The sequence below is a fragment of the Equus quagga genome, chromosome 4, assembly GCF_021613505.1.
Source record: "Equus quagga isolate Etosha38 chromosome 4, UCLA_HA_Equagga_1.0, whole genome shotgun sequence".
Lineage (NCBI taxonomy): Eukaryota > Metazoa > Chordata > Mammalia > Perissodactyla > Equidae > Equus > Equus quagga.
In genome coordinates, this window is record NC_060270.1 from 44,596,036 (window position 1) to 44,618,410 (window position 22,375).

Below are 22,375 nucleotides of genomic sequence, written 5' to 3' on the forward strand. Positions count from 1 at the left end.
CTTATTCCTATCCTAGCATACAGTAGTAATTCTTTTAATGTGTTGGAGCAAAATATCTACTTTGACAATTAACTTCTCTTTAAAAAGGGAGTCAAATTTTGACAAGGTTATATTGTATAATAATTTACTTTTGAGTAACAAAAACAAGAAACTGATAGTATAAGGCAAGCCTTTAGAAACTATAATATTGGTACAGTATAATAAAAAACAATAAACCAACTCTCTCTAGGCAAGAGAAAATATAGTCTGCACAATCTCCAATTTCACTAAATGAAGATATTGAGTTTAATTACACATTTAGTTAGAAAATATATACCTGTGATATTTCCTTTTCAAAGTGTAAGAGGTTGGTTTTAATATCCTATCATCTCCCTTGAGTAACTCCAGACAACATTCTCTATTACAAAGTACAACTCTGCATTGAAAACACATATTTGGGATATTTTCTGGTTTAGCTCGTTTCATGAAAACAGAGTGTAGCTCTCTATGGAGACATTTTGCATCTAGTAGCAATAATCTGATACAGAAGGAAAAAATTTCCAAAGTGTTTTTTTTCTTGAGGAAGATTAGCCCTAAGCTAACATCTGCCACCAACTCTCCTCTTTTTCCTGAGGAAGACTGGCCCTGAGCTAACATCCATGCCCATCTTCCTCTGCTTTATATGTCGGACTCCTGCCACAACATGGCTTGCCAAGCGGTGTGTAGGTCTGAACCCAGGATCTGAACAGGCAAACCCCGGGCCGCCGAAGAGGAAGATGCGATCTTAACCACTGCGCACTGGGCCGGCCCCTCCAAAGTGTTTTTAAAAATACAAACAAAAGCTTTAAATCCACAGCTTCAGAATAACCTCAAATGTACACATACACAGGTTAAAGAATATCATTACACTTACTTTGCTAAATGGAATACAATATTCTCACATTTTATCCAAACAATATATCAACATTAGAGATACTTGGAAGACACTCGGATTTGCTCATTCAGATTAGAAATCACAGCCAGGTTTTCTAAGTATTAAAAGAACTGCACCAGAAATTCTATTAGCTCATGAATACACCGTGCCTTTGAAATTCAGAAAACTGAATAAAAGATATTTGGTGTCTTCTCTTTTCTCTTACTTTATATAAGGCTACTGAGCTATCTTTTTTAAGCTACAGCTGAGAATGATATCTCAAGAGAAATAAAATCATTCTGCATTTTAGTCTGCCTCTCTATTCTGTAGTTACAAAACGAGGAGATTGTTTTAAGTTTGCAGTTACCGTGCTCTAAGAATCTTAATACTACAACAACTGGTACAAACATATTTTAATAGAGCCATTTAAAAATAATTGCAGATTCATATTTTATGTCATGGTTTTAAAATAATATATTAGCAAAATACAACTATTAATCAGAGTGATTTTGGTTAACCATCTTTAAAGGAAGATTGACAGCCAAATGCAATTAATACTAACTGAAATAGTTAAAAACTAGAATTATTTAAACGTGTTTCATCATTGAAGATACCACCATTAGCCTTTATTCGCACCACTACAAAACTGAGTTAAATTTATAACTATAAGAAAGTGCAAATAAAACTACATTGCTAGAATGCAAACTCTATAAGAATTACTAGCCTTGATTTATAGGCTTTACACAAATAGTGCCTTATTCTGCAATTTATCTCATGTGACACTTTTTCACATATATCATGGGAATAAATACCTTCTTATTCCTACTACTTTCTCTTTGGGATATTGTATATCCAAATAATTTTAGTAAAAGATCCCTATTTTGACGTTACATAAGAAAAGGAAGAAATGTGTATCCATTTAAGAACAATATTTTTAAAAAATCCTATACTAATTAAAAATACATTAATAACGTATATCTTATACTAATTAAAAATAAAGAACCAGTTTTTCTTAAACAAGGTAGGAAAAATAATGAAAAAACAAATAAACTGATATTTCTTGAGGAAGCTCATAAGCAGAATTTGTTCATTTACTGGTTTCCATGGTACCACATGTATAAGGTAATTTTTGTTTTATTGGATGCACCATTCATTCTCAGAGATTTTAAAATATAACATAGAGTATTTTGGGCCCTAGAGGAAAAGTTCTATTAATCCAATAATATGATAGATAGTACCTTTCCTCTGCCATCCCAAATGATCTATATTCCCATTTGATTTTAAAGTTCTGGTCCTCTAAACATAACTGTAGTGGTTTGTTTAAAATACAAGTTACCAGTCATCTTTTACTGAATGTCTATTATGGCAAAATTTTAGCAAGAAAACGCTAATAAAATATATTAAATCTAAAAACATATAAAATAAATACAGGACATTATGTCTATTAAAAGTAGACCAAAGAAATGAGTAACAATAGCAAAGAACCAAGGATCAGGTATAAATGAAAACAATTAAAAATATTCCAAATAATTAGTTCAATATGGACTGGGTGTTATAGGGAATGAGCAGTTGATTGGGTGGATATACTGTTTTTTTCCAATTTTTTATTGTGGTAAAATACACATAATATTAAGTTTACCATCTTAAGCATTTTTAAGCGGATGGCTCAGTGTATTAAATATGTTCATAATGTGTAACCATGACCACCATCCATTTCCATAACTCTTTTCACCTTGTCAAACTGAGACTCTATACCCATTAAACAATAACTCTCCATTCATCCCTCTCCCTGGCCCCTGGTAACTACCATTCTATTTTCTGTCTCCATGATTTTGATGGCTCTAAGTACCTCATATATGTGGAATCATACAGTAATTTGTCTTTTTGTTACTGGTTTATTTCACTTAGCACAATGTCCTCAAGTTTCATCCATGTTGTAGCGTATGTCAGAATTTCTTTCCTTTTTAAGACTGAATAATATTCCTTCATATGTATATATCATATTTTGCTTATCCATTCATCCATCTATGGACACTGGGGTTGCTTCTGCATTTTGGCTATTGTGAATAATGCTTTTATTGACATGAGTGTACAAATACCTCTTACACACTCCACTTTTAATTCTGTGGGGTATATACCCCAAAGTGGAATTGACATGTTATGTGGTAATCCTATTTTTAACTATTTGAGGGCCCACCATACTGTTTTCCACAGCAGCTGTTCCATTTTATATTCCTACCATCAATGCACAAGGGTTCCAATTACTCCACACGTTTGCCAACACTTGTTATTTTCTGTTTTGTTTTGTTTTCTGGTAGTAGCCATCCTAATGGGTGTGAAGTAGTGGGTGAATATGCTTTTGAACATTTTCTTCTTATAATAGTCTTTCCCTCTGGATTTCATGAACCACTCTACCCAGGATTTTTTGTCCTCTCCTTTTTCACTCTTCCTCCTGTGCCTGAATATTGCCAGGGTGGCATCACATGTGTCACTGGTGATGATAAAAATGTTGTATAATCTGTGCTATCCAATGCAGTAGCCACTAGCCATATGTCATCACTAAGCATATGAATTGTGGCTGATGAGATTGAGAAAATGAAATTCTAATTTTATTTATTTTTTAACTTAATTTAAATCCACAAGTGACTACTGGTTCCTATATCAGATAATGCATTTCTATCTACTTCTTTCTGAGCCCCAACCTCATGTATCTAATTGCCTCCTTGACATATCTGCCGAATACCCTATGGCATCCAAAACTTCACACATCCAATGTCAAACTCATTATCACTTTCTCCAAGCCATCCTCTAATTTAGTTATTTCAATAGTATCACCTTGGCCCAAGATAGAACTATTGAAATTATCCTTTATTCTTCACTCTGCTTCATATCCCATATCCAGTAAATTATATATCCTGTCATTCAATCTTAAAAATGCCTCTCAAATCTGTCTTCTGTTTTCTAAAATACAGATCATCGTTTCTCACATACTACCACCAACAACCTTTAAAGACCTCTCAGGGGAAACTCATTGACATTAAGATAAAGTCAAAATTGCTTAAATTCCTCTAATGTCACCTCTCTAGTGAATTCTTCAAGTCTCCTAGTCAGAAGCAAAATCTCCATCTTCTTCCCTCCCACAGCTTGTCCATATTACTATCACTGACTCTTTTTGTGTGTTATGTTGAAATGATTTGGTTACCTGTTTACTCCTTTGGGCCCACTCTTGTGTATTAATTGTTTCTGTATTTTAACTGTTTTGCTTATCCTTGGCTTATAGTAGGCTACTAGAATGCTTAGATAACTAATAACAATTTATGAGCTAAATGTTGAAGATTTAGAACATAACTAGAAAATTCCTAGGTGTAGGAGGAGAAATAAACTTATTTCAAAACATAAATCCATGGTGATTTTTACTCACTTATTAAAGGATTAAGTAGCTAAGATTTTTATTGGTATTTCATTCATGTCTAATCTTTGGAGGAATTAGGTTGGCTTCTCTGATAATTTTTTAAAATGCTATTCTTTAAGGTAATTATAGAGGATAAGAAAACACCTTCACCATCCATGCAGCATGTGTCGCCCTTCAGCAACTTTATACTGAACCACCTGACTGTCATTGAAGGCATGATGAATTACACCTTTTGGCACCAATATCGAGCCTCATTCATTATTATCTTAGGTTTCACGCTTTATATGAAAAAGACAAATGCCACGATAAATTCAAACTCTGTAAAAAAATTTAAAAAGGAACTACAGGACAACATTAGAAAACTGCTTTCAAGGACTAGGACTCAGAGCTCACATTCCATGTATTAGCGTGGTTTATCAATTTTTTATTTTTTACAATTCAGAAAGGCATTAATTATAAATTACTAACTTTCAAATGTTTAGAAATTGTAATTTGAAATAAATTATATTTGTGATCTATAGCAAAGGTCAAGAATGCAAAATAACTCACTCGGAAAGCATAATAGATTGTATTACATGATCATTTATATTAGATGCATATATTTATTGCACATTTAAATCGATAACACAAAATATGTGACTGTGTTATGCTGTTGTGTATCCAATTCAAACTTTTACTGGGAAAATAAGGAAAAGGATGTTCAATATTTCACTTAATTCTGATTTCTTGAAAATTTTCTAGTATTGCTGTAATATAAATAATAATTGTGCCTTATCATTTTACAAAGTATTTCTCATATATTTCATACGACTTTTTCATAATCGACAGTGACAGAATTTTTACCTGGCTGGGTCTTTTATTCAAAGTGCAGTGCCGGATCTACAATATCAAAACACTTTGTGGAACAGGAGTGTACCAAACACGGGATACTGTGATAAGACCACTATTACCCTCACTGAAACAAAATATTCTAAAGACCGCAATCCTTCACAAGGTAAATTTTGTACTCCATTTGTACACACTAACTTATTGGTGTATTTTCAGCACTTAATTAATTAGTTTAGTTGTATGTTTTCATATCTAAGTTATTCTTTTTTTTTTCTTTAAAGTAAAAACTAAATTCAGAAAATGAAGGTAACGGCCAACTTTGAAGATATTAGCACCAGCATTTTTTAATGTGTTAATAATTATACTCAATTACATACATATTGGATTTCCAGAGAAAATGTATACATCATCTTTTCTACCTCACAGAATCCTAGTGAGAAAAACCATTATAAGTGCACTCATTTTTGATGTAGAAAATAAAATAAAGTTCTACAAAATAATATAACAAGTTGGTAGCCAAGATAGAAACAAAATCTATGCTCCGTATTTTCTACTCATGTACTCTAGTCAATCCTTCTGCATTTACACTTCTATTCTGTTCTTGGTCAAAGAAAATTTGACTTTAAAATGAAGTATCTATTAAACACTTTTTAATGGTTCTGCAAGTTCTTCTATTAGCGAAATAAGATTAAACTTCTGAAGCACAATTTCTTCCCCTGGCCTATGTCTGCAACATGAGTGGTTACTATAAGTAAACACGACGACTAGGGAAACAGTGTCAACGTTAGAATAACATATGTGGCTGTAAAAAAAATGTCATAGAATATTTTCTTTGTTTAAAAAAAAAAGTTTGGCACCTGAGCTAACAACTGTTGCCAATCTTCTTTTTTCTTTCTTTTTTTTCCCCGCTTTTTCTCCCCGAATCCCCCCAGTACATAGTTGTATATTCTAGTTGTGTGTCCTTCTAGTTGTGGCATGTGTGATGCCCCCTCAGTGTGCCCTGATGAGTGATGCCATGTCGGCGCCCAGGATCCAAACCAGCAAAACCCTGGGCTGCCCAAGTGGAGCACATGAACTTAACCACTCGGCCACGGGGCCGGCCCCCACAGAATACTTTCCTCTGCACTTAAGCAGATTTTGTTTTCTCATAGACGTATAATTCTTTCCAACATCTATTTAATGGGTTAAACATTTGCTTACACATGAAATATATTTGAAAATACACGTAGAACATGTACCAATATCTGTGCACAAATTCATGTCTTCTCTCAAATGGTCTCTTTTCTGTGTGTTTCACACTAAGTACTGACCTCATATGTATGTTCAGACTGTGTTCTATGCTCCCCTACTCCCTTCCTGACCCATCCCTGCTTTCCAGTATGCTCTCAGGAGTTGTAGTATGGCCAAAACCTCATGTAGCGAAAATCAGAACTATGTTTATACCTCTACAATCAAAAGCTTAGGATTTTCTCTGGCTTGGGATGTCACGTCTTAGAAACTATCATCTCATTACATATCTAAATAAATTTAGACTCTAAGTATCCAAAAGATTGAATGAATATATAGATACACACACACTCATCAAAATATATATAGATATATATACTCATTCAAATAGATAAAAAGATATATATACATGTATAGATATCTATTTCTATCTATCTATCACCTCTCCAAGTACTAGGAATACAGTCAAGATATGGAATACTAAGGAGTCATTACTTGGGGGCCACTTCTATCTTGCTATATCCAAATAATAATAGATGATCAAAGGATGGATGTATTAAAAACTAAATCAAGGAACTGGAATAGATTGGAAAGGAAAGTCTTATAAATATAGTTAAGATTCAGATAGTTTGAGTTTAGGAGAGTTTCACTAAAATGTGGTCCAAACTCTTCTTATTTCAATAGTTCAATATGCCAGGGTAGATCTAGAATTCTAGCCTTTGTTTTCTGAGCTCACTCTTTGTCACTCATTGAGTTTAGTTCATTATACCACATTTCCTCTTTTTATAGCCTTGTAAAATTTCACCAAGAAGATTTAGGGATGATGTAGTATTTCAACTAAGCATAAATAAATACGGATTATTTTAAATGTAACGAAATGTCAATATCCTCTACAAACTATCCCCATAAAGCAAGTTATGACAAGTTAAACAAATAGTTGGTAAATGTAAAAGTTCATATGATGTCACATGACATCAGAACATTAAATTTATTTGCTCCATACTGTAGAATTTAATTTTCTTCCTACTATAAACTTACAGCCAAAAATATAGTAAAGACGTAGGTATGACCATCACAGAGTGAAAACATTTATTATAAACACAGTCTAATTTTTTTTCAAAAAGGTGGCTTTTTTTTTACTGCATCTAAAAAGTACCACAGCCAAGCAAGTACCTTAAATATTGAAACAAAACTTTAAAGATACAGAAATTCAAAGACCCATTTTGTACTGTTTTTAATCTAAAGTGAAGGGGTATACTTGAGAATATGCCACAAATCTCTCCTCAGATTAAGGAAATACATGTAGATTAAATGAAAATATATGGACTTCTCTTGACAGGTTATATTCCTTTCCTCCATTGACCAACAAAAAAGAACAAAAATTTCCCAACCTGCTCATAAACGCATTCCTCTCCTACCTTGGTGATGGTTTCATGAAGGTTGAAAAAAGGATCCATTTCTTCAATTTTTGTTGCACGTTTAAGGAAAAGGGCCTCGGAGAGAAAACTTGGACTCTGGAAAATCAGAAAAGAAATATTTAAAACTCTGCATTGATTTTACTTTTCAAGTGCTCATTGGATTTTCTTTAAAAATTCAAAAGGACTCTCATTTGCTTTAAGGTTTCTGTTGATTGTTGGACTTCTTTCCACTGATTTAATTAAACAATCACAGAACATTTATAAATTAAAATGAGTAGAATTCTAGAACTCTTGACATTATTTATATTTCAAAATGATGTTTTCTTACTAGAAACGATAATTCTCTTCAGTCTTCCCCTTTAATCCAAATGCAGACTCAAATGTACCGCAAGATGTTTTGACTATAAACCCCTCTCTGAAACTCCTTCTCTACTTTGTATATTAAGTTTTATGTTTCAAGGCCGGTAGAATGAAATGTTTTTTATAAACATGATTGCAAACTAGACAAGCCTAGGCAAAAGTGTGCTTGATATTTTAAATATTGCAAAACTCACTTCAAAACAACAGTAAGATATATTTATGGCTTTACATGCTGCCAATAAAGTGATAACATTGCATTGGAACCTTAGTGTTAAGCTGGTTAAAATGAATCAGAGATACTGTAGTCAGTCATTTTGTATTTGCAGGTTTAGACAAATTTTTGGATGCAAGAAGGCACAGATGTTGGTAATGTCACTATATGCTATGGCTTGAACATTTATTTCCCCCTGCAAATTCATATGTTGAAATCCTAATCTCCAAAGTAATGGTACTAGGAGATGGGGCCTTCGGGAGGTAATTAGGTCATGAGGGCTCCATCCTTATAACTGGGATTAATATCCTTATGAAAGAGCTCCCACAGAGCTCCCTAGCCCCTCCTCTATGTGAGGATACAACAAGAAGTCTGCAACTTGAAAGAGGGCCCTCACCTGACCATGCTAGCACCCTGATCTTGGACTTCCAACCTCGAGGACTGTGAGAAATAAATTTCTGTTGTTTCTAAGACACTCAGTCTGTGATATTTTGTTATAATAGCCCAAACGGATGAAGACACTATCTAAAACAGAATTCGAAATATATTATGACGTACGTCCAAAAATAAACAAATAAATGAAAACAAAAAGAAAACTATTCAGGAGCCTAAAAAAAATTAAAAAATAAATAAATAAAACAATGCTCTTGTGGTTATCAACATTACTAGCATCCCACAAAATGATTATTATTTACCATATAAATATAGTTTTTACTTGAAAGCCTGAAATAACTAGGATTATTTGTCCAGAAAATAGAAGACTTGGAACAAGATAAATGTATGTATGTAGACAATAGAGAGATAGATAGGTAGGTAGATGGATAGGTACTCTTTCTGAAGGCTATTATGGGGAAGACAGATTCAACCCAGTCTATACCAACAATGATCACAACAGGGTAACAAATTTAAGCTGAATTCTATTAGAACTATTTATTAGAACTATTTTTAGAGTAATCCAATAGCAGAGCAGACTACCATGGGATATGTCAATGGTAGGAAAGAAAGTTAGGATGATATAGCTGATAGATTCTGAAGTCATACAGATGAGAACTGAAACCAACATAATTGCAATTCTCTAAATGTTAAACAATTCTGTGATCAGGCATACTCTTCAGCCCTGATTTTGAATAATGCTGTGATCAAACAAAAGGAATTTAGCCATTTGTTCCAGCATATACCCACTTTTGGATAAGAAAACCATGAATCAACCAAACAGCTCACCTATCAAGACTAACAGATTAGTTATCAAACTTTTTGTCTGCCAATCTAAAACTAATTTGTCAGAAACTCTGCCCAGTCTTGAACAGTACTCCAGTTTTTAAGACTTACCATAAAACTACACAACTCAGGCTTAAAATAGCACAAATTTCCTTCCCTAATTTCTCCATTTTGAGAGACTACTAAGACTCAGTGTTATGGGTTGAATAATTCATATGTTGAAGTCCTAACTTTCAGTACCTCAGAATGTGATCTTGTTTGGAAGTGGATTGGTGCAGATCTAACTACTGAGTTAGAATGAAGTCATACTGGAGTACAGTGGGTCCCTAACATAATATGATTAATCTCCTTATAAAAAAGAGGAAGTCTGGAGACAGATGGGCACACAGGGAGCAAACCACCTAAACATGAAGGCAGAGATTGGAGTGATATGTCTATAAGCCAAGGAACTCTGAAGATTGCCGGAAAACCACCGGAAGCTAGGCAAGAGGCTTGAGACAGATTTTCTGTCACAGACCTCAGAAGGGACCAATCCTGATAATACTTTGAACTGTTAAGCAATAAATTTCTGTTGTTTAAGTCACTCAATCTGTGTTGCTTTGTTATGGCAGCCATGGGAAACTAATACACTCAGCATGGTGCTGTCTTCCTTACTGAAATAGGTCTAATAAAGTTAACTTTGTTTGTCAACAGGGTTTTTTGGAGGCATTTTGAGCAGTCGATGTAGAAATGGGCTAAAATTTTGGTTGTGCCACTTAATAATTGTGTCATCTTAAGCATCTTAATCTTCAAAGGATTAGTTACTGCATTTAAGAAAGCTGGATAATAACATATACTTCACAGAGAGGTGAACTGTCCAATGCCTATCACATAGGAGATAATATGTTAATGGTATTGATGATGTTGCTTAAAACAATAAATATCATAATGATGATGGTGAGGATGGTGATTACAGTAGGATGCTGGACTAAAGGAAATCCAGAGACCCTATTGATAATCCTATGAGAAATAATGCACAGTTTTCAATTGGATATGTTTATTTTTCCAAATAGAAATATCTTTGAATTAACTTTAGTGAAAGTACAACATGGACAATTTGTGGCATTCATTTTCATTTAATAATTGAACTTGAAGTTCCTAAAAAGTTTGCCTCATGAGTAGTTTTAAATAAACTTCTTGAAATAATTTTATCTTATTAGTTTATTTAGCAAAGCAAAACATCATAAACAGTGCAAAGGTAAGATATCAGCCAGCCTCAAATTGAATGATCCCATAAGAATATAAATTGGGAACTATAATTAATGAGGTTTTTATCAAACTTTCAATTATTCTGTAGCAGAACATATTAAATTATCCAGATGTGCCTTATTCTCCAATGTAATCCCCTTCTTTCCCTTACTCCTTCATCTATCCTTTGCCATACCATTCTTTGTTTCTAGTGCCTTGTTTATCGAATCATTTAACACTTACTATATGCCAGGTGCTCCACTAAATTGTTCTTAATCTCTTGGAGTTTAATCTAATGGGATTTGGATACAAAATAGATCAAACATCACTGTCTTTGAAAATATTAAGACACCACTATTCTTTTTCATATATGCATGAATACAATAATCATGATTTATAAATAGGTATTTATATATTCTGGCATAAAAAGTAATGAAAAGATTAAAAAGAGAGATAAATGCTTTGTGAAAGTTTCCTACTGATATTACATTGACTACGGATGATGACTGTTTAATAATGGCTCCTATCTGCAGATGAAGAAGAGAAATAAAGCACCATTAAGCATTTAGAAAGGGCTTTTGTTTAGAATAATTCACTGAAAGATTGAAATGAAGGAATAACTCAAGATACAGAAAACAATACAATATGTCTACCAGTTGGAGATCATAGTAAGAATATTACAGAAGAAGGGATATTGATAAGAAAAGTCTATCCAGGATCTAGTGTAAAATTCAGTTTCTCTCTCTAGACCCTAACTTACTTGTCCTTTCTGTTAACATTTAACAATGCTTAGCACATCTTCTTTCTTTGAACTCTTTTGCTTAAAGTCCATTTGACTCTCCTGGTTCTTCATTTGTATATTATTCTCTTCCTGTAACTGAATTCTCTTTTCCTTTTTGAATCTTTGAAACTTTTTTAACTATTCTTTATATATGGTCTACCTTCAGTTCTCCTTTTCACAGGCTCCTTAGGTGGTTTTGTCTACTTTTCTGGCTTCAACCACCAACTTCAGATTGATGGTTCCCAAATCTTTATCTCTAGGCTCACTGTCTGTTTTTAGTTCAGCATTTTGGTTTGTCTAAGAGATCCTTCAGACATATCAGCTTATGTTCTAAATCATAATCATGTGTCACCTCCATTTCTTATCTTGGGTGATGGCTTAACATCTATATTTTCCCCAAATGTAAAATTTCATGCCATTCTTGACTCCAATTTCTCTCACCCTTTGTACTATAGAACTGCACTAGCCAATTTCCTTCTAATCTATATATTTAGACAATTCTCTACAAGTTCTTATCTGTTGCCATAGTCCAGTTACTTATTCACCAAACTATGGTCCCAATTGTCTATAGACCAAAGTCCACATATATAGGGGATAAACTTTAAAAAGATATGATGGGAAACAGGAAGTTTATATAGAAGGCTATTGCAATAACACAGTGAGAAAGAGTGAGAGATTAAACCAGGACAGTGGCAGTAGAAATAAAGAGAAAGAGATGAGTTTGATAAATGCTTAAGAGATGAGTTCATAAAATTAGTAGTACTTGGTAATTAACTGGATGTAGAAGTCTCAAAAAGAAGTCAAGATTGCAAGTATTTTTAGATTTGATAAAATGAATGTATACAAATTTTATTAAATTAGAAAACAGAGAAACACATGAAAGTCTAGAACAGAAAAGAAATTAAATTTTAAACACTTGAGATGAGGTGTTTGTGGGACATCCATATGAAGTTATACTAGAGTGACTATATTGTCCAAGACCAATTCGGTTCAAGACCAAATTCTGGACAGGAGATATAACAACAATTTGAGAAGCATGTACGTGGTAGTTAAAATGTAAAGTGGACCACATATAGACTGAGAAGTTTATTGAATGTAGCACAGATTTCTGAGTGACAAGGAGATCTCTGAAAGGCACCAATACTTCAGGGGTGGGAAAATAAAAACAAAACCCATGGAGATGTTACATATGGAATAATCACAGAAATGTAAAGAGAACCAAGTAAGCATGATTTCAGGGAGACAAAAAGGTGAAAAAATGTCTGAGAATGAATAATCAATGATTTAAAGGAAATAAATAAATACAATAAGATGAAGATTATCTATTAGAGTAGCATTTCAGAGATTCCTAGTGTCTTTCATCAGAGGGGTTTCTGTGGATTTGTGAGCACAGGAGACAGACTGCCATCAGTTGAGGAGAAGAAGCGAAACATGAACTATGAACTCTGTTATTCTCTCTGGAAATTAAGATTAGGTTGAAAAGTTAAAAAATGGATCATTAGCTAAAGAGAGTTAAACAATCAAGGAAAAGTTTATCTGTTGTGTTTTAGACAGGCTTGATGCATATATATGTGTATATATATATATATGTGTATATATATATATGTGTGTGTGTATATATATATATTTGTGTGTGTGTGTGAGGAAGATTGGTCCTGAGCTAACATCCATTGGCAATCCTCCTGTTTTTGCCTGAGGAAGACTGTCCCTGAGCTAACATCTGTGTCAACGTCTCTCCACTTTGCATGTGGGATGCTGCTGCAGCATGGCTTGATGAGCAGTGTGCAGGTCTGTGCCCAGGATCCAAACTGGGATGCTGAAGTGGAGCATGTGAACCCAACCACTATGCCACCGGGCTTGCCTATGCAGGTAAATTTTTAATGTGAGACAAAGCATCCAGCAGATAAGAAGAGATTTTAAAAAATACAGGAAAATTTGGGAGAAATAATTGGATTATAGTCTTAAAGGGAAGGAATTCAAAGCTCCATAAAGTTGCCCAGAAAACAGAATTGTAAGTAGACGAGCCTTTGGAGACAAAGATGTTGAAATGAGGGTATGCTATAAATATAGTAGAAGACAGTGTTAGTATATATACAGATATGAAGAAAAGAAAAAGCTCAAAGGTCTTGTTTCATTCAGTTGTACACTAGATTGAGTTGACTAAACTTCAACTCACTACCATATCAAAATCTACCCTTTGCATCTTTTTCAGAAATAATCATTTAAAATATTTAGCTCACATAGGCTAAGCGGGTGCTGAGCTAGACAAAAACATTCTGAATGTGCCTTCTCTGTATAGTTGGCATTCAATGAAGATGACCTGGATTGAATAGAATCATAACCGTGCTTCCATATACCAGCACTGGGCTAAGCGCTCTATATGTATCACCTAATTAATCCATATATATATCTTTAAGGTAAGAAGTATCATTTCTCTCTCTTTACAAATGGGGGAATTGAAAACCAACAAGTTTCAGATACTATCTCAGGATCATCCCAGAAGTAAGTGGTAGAGCCTGGATTCAAACCCAGGTTTATCTGACTCCACAGCCCACACTTTCATTCTTATGCCATGCCTCCTCCCTATTGCCAAAGTTCCTCACAGCCCAAGATTCTGTGCTCTTTTTATTTTCTTAATTATTTCATTTATTTTTACTTAGCTAACATTGGTTTATAACATTCATAAATTTCATGTGTACATCATTATATTTCAACTTCTGTGTGGACTACATCGTGTTCACCTCCAAAAGTCTAGTTGCCATCCATCGTGGAGCAAATGTGCCCCTTTCAGTGAGAAAGGATGATTTCCCCCACCTCTTGTTCCAATTCCTTTCAAAACTTAGCCTACTCTACATAAGCAGCATAAACCCTATGTACAGTTCAAAGGATATAATCAAAGACTCCCTGCTTTGACTAAATAAAATTGAATCTAAAATGTCTCATGTGCACTTCCCTCATTGCAATATTCTCCTTTCTGCAATCAGAGAATATACACATCAATACTTAAATTTAATATATGAAATTAGAAGACTTGCAGGCTTTGAATGACACTGACCTTCATAATATGCTGGGCTGAGGGAAGAGGTAATTACAGCCACAATTTTAGGAACATAACATTCTCATCACTATTCAAAGTAAAACAGACCTGAGATAATGTGCAGTTTAAATAGAAGTGTAACAATCCAAGGGTCAAATGTGGAACACTATTAGGACATTATTTTCTGAATTCATTCATTTTTTCCATTTCAATTATTTTTTCCAGTTCTAGGAAAGTCTATAGTATAGGCTTTATTGAAAATATTCAAGGCATCTTTACAGCTCTATTCATATTGATGCAGCATCCTAATTTTAGACGTGAGTGAGATATTAGAAATCTTAATTCAACTCAAATATACAAAGTGATACATGGAAAATTCAAATGATTAAATGATTTTTACAAAGTCACAAAATAGTTATTGAAAAACCAATACTAAAAATTGGCTATGTGTATGTTTCTTAAACATTTCATCTTTTCTTGTGAAGTACTTTTGAGATGGTGATAATAATTGTAATACAAGCCTTAAAAATGTGAATCATTCCAGGGAATTCATGATATATTTTCCGTCTTGAAGCTCTTAAATTCCATCAAATTACTTTCAGAGCATACAATCTTCCGATTTTAGCCTTTCTTCAAGCTAATCTCCTTTACATATCTTGCCTTCTTTCATCTCTTAATCATTGAATGTGTGCCTGTCTTATTAATGCACACCATGCATCATTAGTTAAATAGGGCTGTGTTTATACTTTGTTTTGCTTTGTTTTTTTTACATCATACTTTCTAAATGGATCAGGAGGCAGGGAAAGCTAACATATAGCAGCAAAGAAACAAATAAAAGATTCTCTTAGCAGAGTGTTTCAAAAATTAAAGCATTTTATAATAAATGCCTTTAGTTAATATTTTGATGGTAAATAATTAAGTGAATAGATGCTGCCAAACTAATCAGTTTTCTTCATAAACATTAATTATTCCATATAATAAAGGAAATGAGTAGTGTTTGTTAATGCTTCCATAATGAATACAAAAATAACATCTGACAATGCCTGCATAAAGAGCAGGTTCCTGCGGAGGAATTTTGCAAAGGTTGGTGGTACTAACAAGTTGACTTAAGAAATGACTGAAGCCAAAATCCCATTTATCGGGGCCAGCCTGGTGGCGCATCGGTTAAGTTCTCATGTTCCGCTTCTCGGTGGCCTGGGGTTCACTGGTTGGGATCCCGGGTGCAGACACGGCACCGCTTGGCAAGCCATGCTGTGGTAGGCGTCCCACGTATAAAGCAGAGGAAGATGGGCATGGATGTTAGCTCGGGGCCAGTCTTCCTCAGCAAAAAGAGGAGGATTGGCAGTAGTTAGCTCAGGGCTAATCTTCCTCAAAAAAAAAAAGTCAAAATCCCATTTATCAACCCCACAACTTCCAAGATCTCATAATATTAACTCTATGAAGAGTTGTTACTAACTCTACAAATGAGATATGAGAGAACTCATCTCTTTTTATATCCTATCCCTTAACCTTCCTTGAGAACACTGGTTTTTTCATTTATTTGTTTCTAGCAAAAGATAAGGGAGGAACAATCAACTTTCTGATACAGTTTACATAGTACAAGGAACCAATGCAGCATGCTTTCACATTAGGAAGGAAAGAAAAAATATTAATATTCTGTGTTATTTTTTCTACTCACTCCTAACAAGAATTCTCTGGAGCTGTGATACATCATAGTACAAGTTCCAAAAAAAAAAAAAAAAAAACCCCACCAGCTTATAAGACAGAAAGATGTCTGAGAAATCAGCAGCCTTTTTCTGAAACCGACCACCTGCAGGCTCTTTGCTGTTTGTATTTATCATCAGTGGCCCTGCACCCCTATGTTTGTTCCCTGAAACTTTAGGGGAGGTTCCTCCCTAACCTCTCCCAGATCCTGGTGGCTCCAGGCATTCCTTGGTTGTGCTGCATAACTCATAACTCTGCCTCTCTCTTTACACGGCCTTGTCCTCTATGTGCCTTCTCCTCTTATGTAATAGAGACATTTGTCATTGGATTTAGGGCCCATCCAAGTAGTCCAGGATGATCTTATGTCAACATCCTGAGTTTCATTACATCTCTACAGAGCCTTTTTCCATATAAGGTCACATTCAGAGGTTCCAAGGGACAGAGCTTTCTGGGAACCACCATTCACCACACTGCAATCCCCATGTCTTCTGTGGGCTTTCTAGACTAAGGCCTGGGAAAGTTCTTTCTAACAGCAGACCTCAAGATTTCAATTCTAATTCAGACTTTGTTCTTGCTTCTCTTTTCAAGAATAACCATAAAATTGAAGGATTTTACATTTTTAAAAGAACCTTTAGGTGAGGCACAAATAAAAGCTGTTCTAATTAAGTAGTTGTGTATCAGCTACAAATTAAAGATGTTTTCTAGTTTGAGAAGGTGTTTGCCTGGGTGCAAAATTGTCAAGACCAATCTAACTTAACACTTAAGATTTGTGCATTTTAGTGTGCATAAATTATATTTTAATGGAAAATAATCTTCCTAGATAAGGGATATTTTATCATTCCAAAGAAATTCTTCTTGCCCTTCTTTTAGTGTTAATTTTCATAAGTTTTGTTTTTCAAAGATTTTGTCTATTTCATCTTAATTATAAAATATATTTGCTTGTCCTAAAGTTCTTAGCCTGGAAATTCCTCTCGTCTTCAGCAATTCTAAATCCATGTACTAATCTTTCATATTTTAGTTTTTAAAACAGAATATATGAAACTAAAACTCCTCAGACTATTTTGGATCCTTATACTGAATTAGGCAAAAGAGCTATCTCCATTTTCATACGAAGTTTAAATAACCATCAAGTAAAGGAGGCAATACCATAACCTCAAGTCATTGAATGGTTAGCTGAGTGCTCTTTTGTTTTCAACTTGTCTTCTTGTCTTTGGGAAATAGATGTTCTCTTAAATATCACATGTACAAATAGGTGATTGTAAATTATTTCATAGTCAATCAGCTGGAGGCCTGGAGGAGGTTCCAGGAGGAGCTACTATGGACAAGGGAAAGGCACTCCTGAGGCTCAGAACAGCAGCTTTTTACAACTCTCCTCACATATTTCAGTTATAACTGGTTCAGCTCCACTGGTGCATGCTGGCTACACATGGGCAGCGTGCGGCACCCAATGGCATTGTCCACAACTAACATTCTGTGTATCACTGACAACGCAGGACTTACACAAATAAGTTGCAAGGTAGAAAAAGAAACACTAGTAGTCTCAGATCTTGGAGGGAAAGAACTTTTCTCAAGAATGAGGAATCCAAACTTTAATATGGTCTTTAGTAAAACCTGGTCTCTCTGGTAAGGTCTCCAGTCAATTTAACAACAGCATTTCCTGGAGGTCAGAGCCTGTTAGCCTCCTGAAGAGCTTTCTGTTAAACAGTCAGTCAGTGCTTTTCTCAGGGCTGTATTTAATCAACTGTGAAAGAAATGAGGGATTTAAAGGTCTTAAAGTTAAGGGCAAAAGAATCTAAACATCAGGTTAAGAAGAAACAAATACATTATCCAAATCCTGGGAGAGATGTCGTAGTCCTTCAAAGTCCTTTTGCTAGAAATAGGAAGAGATTACCTTTACAGTCATGACCTCATGTTTCATAATCTGGGTGAAAACATCCAGAGAAATTAAACTTGAAACATTAGCCTATCTGAAATTTTACCATTCACTGTGTTACTCTTATTACATAAAATATTTTTGTTGTCGAATACTAAGCCCAGTGTAGGAGAAATTAGAGGAGCACAACTCTAGAAATGATTAGCTGTTTACCTTTCCGCCAACTGTCCTCCCCACCTCCCTTCCTCTAGCCCACCTCATCAGTATTTCATCTAATGACGCATGAATGACTTTACATGAATATAATCAGATATCCCTGGGCAAATTATGTATATCTATTCCTGTTGCTACTTGCTAAAGGCTAAACGAAAGTCTTTATTTCCTTATGTGTCCCAGGGAGCACAGGTAGATTTAATTTCAAGGACTGAAAATGATTTCTGGTATATCTTTAGTTTGGGCAATGTTTTTCTTTAGCTAAATACATTCATTTTAATCATTCATTTCATTTATTCATTTGGAAATCAATGAAGACTCTACATTAACTCTGCAATTCACTAAAGCAAAAATCCCATTTAATTGAATAAATAGATGTTAAAGAAAAGAGCTAACACTTTAGCACCAGTGGATAAAACGTGTATGCTACATTTGTTTCGATAAAAGTCTCAAAAAACTAAACTAAGCTAGACTTCAAAACATTATCCGACCCCAATACAGAGCAGAGTATTTCCTTAGTGAATTAAAACACAAAGAACGAAAATACGCTCTTAGTTGATTTCTGATAGCATCTTAATTTTAGCACCTTAATTTTCATTTGAAAATAATCAATTATCTTGATTTTCCCCAGTCCTCCTTTAAAGACAGTGAAATTAAAAAGATATTGATGTTCTACTTTTCAAACAACGGGTCACTTCTTATTAAACTTTGTTTGAACATTAAACTTTCAAACTTAAAACAAATTGCCCCCTTTTCTTTTTTGAATGTGGATGAAATTTCTTACCACCCTTAGGTCACTAAATGATAATTGAATGATGTATGAATCAACTTAAGGGGGTTCAAATTAAAGAAAAAAGAGAAAGAAAAAGAAAAAATGATTTTCTAAAACAAAATTTATGACCAACATTTTATAAGTCTCTCAATCCCAAGTTATATATATTCATAATTTAGCAAATTTCACATTTATAAGGTATTTTTAGGAGAGTTGAATGTGCAATTTAATTTCATTTTAGATTATTTATTATTTGCTTTTGAGGAAGAGTTCTAATCAAAGTATCACATCACATGAAGCGGTTATTAAGTTATTCCCCTGTGATGTGGTAGGATAACCAAATCTGAAGGGCTGCAGCATTTCTCGCCAGCCTCTCCACGCAGGCGGCGTGGGACACCAGGTTAAACGGGCACTTTGGACCTGAGTTTGGATGACAGCTCTGCTACTTACTGTGGTGACGTTGAAAAGGCACTTTAGCTCTCTGACACTGTTTCTTATGTGTACTGGAATTGATATAATGCACTCAGAGTATTATTGTGCATTGCTGTTATTATATTAATATATTAATAACATGCTTAATAATACATATATTAATACAGTTATATATTATTAAATATTATTAAATGAGATAAAACAATAAGCAAAACACTCAGAATGATAGCTGACACATAGCATCTGCTCAATAAATGCTAACATATTATTATTATTATATTAGTATATCTTATTAAACTCTGTATCTCCAGGGCTTAATATGACTTCAGACACATTAATAAATACACGTTTATTTGAACTTAGTATCTTTACCAGATCATACATGATCAAAAATTCCACACAAAAGTGGAAAAGGTGGGTTTTTTTCTTACTCAAAAATGCCCAGAATATTTTGGAGGATTTTAATAGCATCATTTGAGGATTAAAAATTCAAATTACCTAATAATAATACTTGACTGTAAGACAGGGAAGCAAGAAGACAAGGGCTTAAGATGAGACTCAACTATCCTAGCCACCTGTGTGGCCATGCACGAAAGTCTTGAATATTTTCATCCTTCCTCCTCTCACTTGTAACAGTTAAACAAACGTTTATTGACTTAAAGGTTATGACTTCTCCACACACAAAGGGGAATAAAATGCAGTCATTGATATTCAGAAGCAGACAAACAAGAGAAGAAACATCAAGGTATAAATACATGAAAATGTGCATAAATGTGTGTGTATGTCTGTGTGCACGTTCATGTGTGGAGAGAGAAAAAGAAGATAAATAAAATTTACTTAAGCATGCAATCCAGAGACAGACATACACACACACACATGTGTATACAGTAACAGTAGATTTACATGTATATGTCATACAAATATGTGCATATTTATTTATGTACTTATGAAGAAATAAACTTTACTTAAAATAAAAGAGTGGCACAGTGGTTAAGTATGCACGCTCTGCTTCGACGGCCTGGGGTTCGCCGGTTCGGATCCTGGGCACGCACCTACACACTGCTCATCAAGCGATGCTGTGGCAGGCATCCCACATATAAAGTAGAGGAAGATGGGCATGAATGTTAGCTCAGGGCCAGTCAACCTCAGCAAAAAGAGGAGAATTGATGGTGGATGTTAGCTCAGGGCTGATCTTCCTCAAATAAATAAATAAATAAATAAATAAATAAATAAATAAATAAATAAATAAATAAATAAATAAAGTAAATGATAAAATAGAAGCATTCACAGGATGCTAATCCCAAATGATGGTTTAGGGATTCAGGGAAAGCATCCTAGAAGAAGTACGTTCTGAGCTTAATCTTGAAAGATAAGATGTAGTCAGGAAGAAAAGGGGACAGCATCTTTCAAGCAAAGAGAAAAGCATGCTGAAAAGCAGACAGATGAGAATCTCTTTGTTCTGTAGCTGGCTATTCTGAGTTTGGTGTTAATTGGCTAAAATTAACTTGCGCAGTAGGAAGGACACGAGGTAATAGAAGGTCATTGAGGATCTTAATACAATGCCAAGGAATTAGAACTTTATTTTGAAGATAATCGGGAGACATCTTCAAGGTTTTAAATATGGAGTGAGGAAGTTTGATTAGGTTATTTCAATGGGATATCAGTCCTAACATTCTATGATGTTATCACAGGTATAGTACTTGAAAGATTTTTTTCAAAACAGTTTGGGTATATAAACTCACTCTAAAAAATAGAACAGTAAGTCTTTGCTCTAATATGTACTTACCACTTTTATAAGTTATGTCTTGGCCACAGCATGGTTATAAAATAAAAAATAAGTATTATTTTTTACAGTTTTTATGAGAGTATGCTGGAAAAGATACTTGTTAAACAAAGCAGTTACAACCATGAAAGGAGCCATATTTGATCTAAAAAATGTCAAAATGTTTTTATGACTACAGTTCAATAATGCAAACTATTGCCAACAGAATGTGAAGATAAAATCTATTTACAGCAAAAGTCACCATAGATCATTTTCTACAAAAAAAGTTCTTTTCGAATGTTAGCCTGACAGCAGTAACAGAATTTTGTTTATACTGTAGCATTCAATAATGTCCAAAACATGTAATCCAGTTCAACAATTACTTTAGTCTTTATCCATATAAATATTTCTCTTCTATAATGACAGGCCATCAGATTGTGTATTGTTTGCAGAGCAATTCTCACTTCCTAATAACTTACTAAAAGAGGGAAAGCCGATGAAAATATGGTTTCATTGAATCATCTTCTATGTTTTCCCATTTTTAAATTAAATGAGATAACATATGTTTAAGTCCCTAACATGGTTACATAGATAATAGTAAAATCTCAACACATATAAATTTATTAACAACTTTTAGAAATTATTTTTCAGCTCCCTATCTTAAACTTAAACACAGAAAAATGGCTAGTAAAACCAATCATCGCTACTAGACAAACCAAGTCACATGGGTTCTTGCATCAACAGGATTGTCTTTTTGCATGTATGTATTATGGTGAGATCAGGGGATAGTGATGCACGTCAGCGTTTATTTTAATTTGTAAATATTTTAGAAATAATAAGAGTCAATGATATCAAGAAAATCTAAGGCAGAGTGTGGCAAAATGGTGATATTTGCCTGTGTTACTGTGATGCCACTCTGAAAGCAATTTATACTCTGTATAGAACAGACATTCAGTAAACTTGTGATGGAAAAATAAGAGATCATTAGAGTTTGCGTGAATTCAATCC

At 34.1% G+C, this 22,375-nt stretch overlaps 1 protein-coding gene across 7 annotated transcripts in view; it reads right to left on the reverse strand.

The window, feature by feature from the left end:
* Positions 1–22,375, reverse strand: part of NAALADL2 (N-acetylated alpha-linked acidic dipeptidase like 2) — a 1,259,279-nt gene that overhangs the window by 162,463 nt on the left and 1,074,441 nt on the right. For all 7 annotated transcript variants that reach the window (XM_046659057.1, XM_046659060.1, XM_046659059.1 and 4 more), the window contains one exon: positions 7,778–7,873. In XM_046659057.1, coding sequence (XP_046515013.1) covers positions 7,778–7,873 — 96 coding nt within the window. The remainder of the gene's footprint in view (positions 1–7,777; positions 7,874–22,375) is intronic.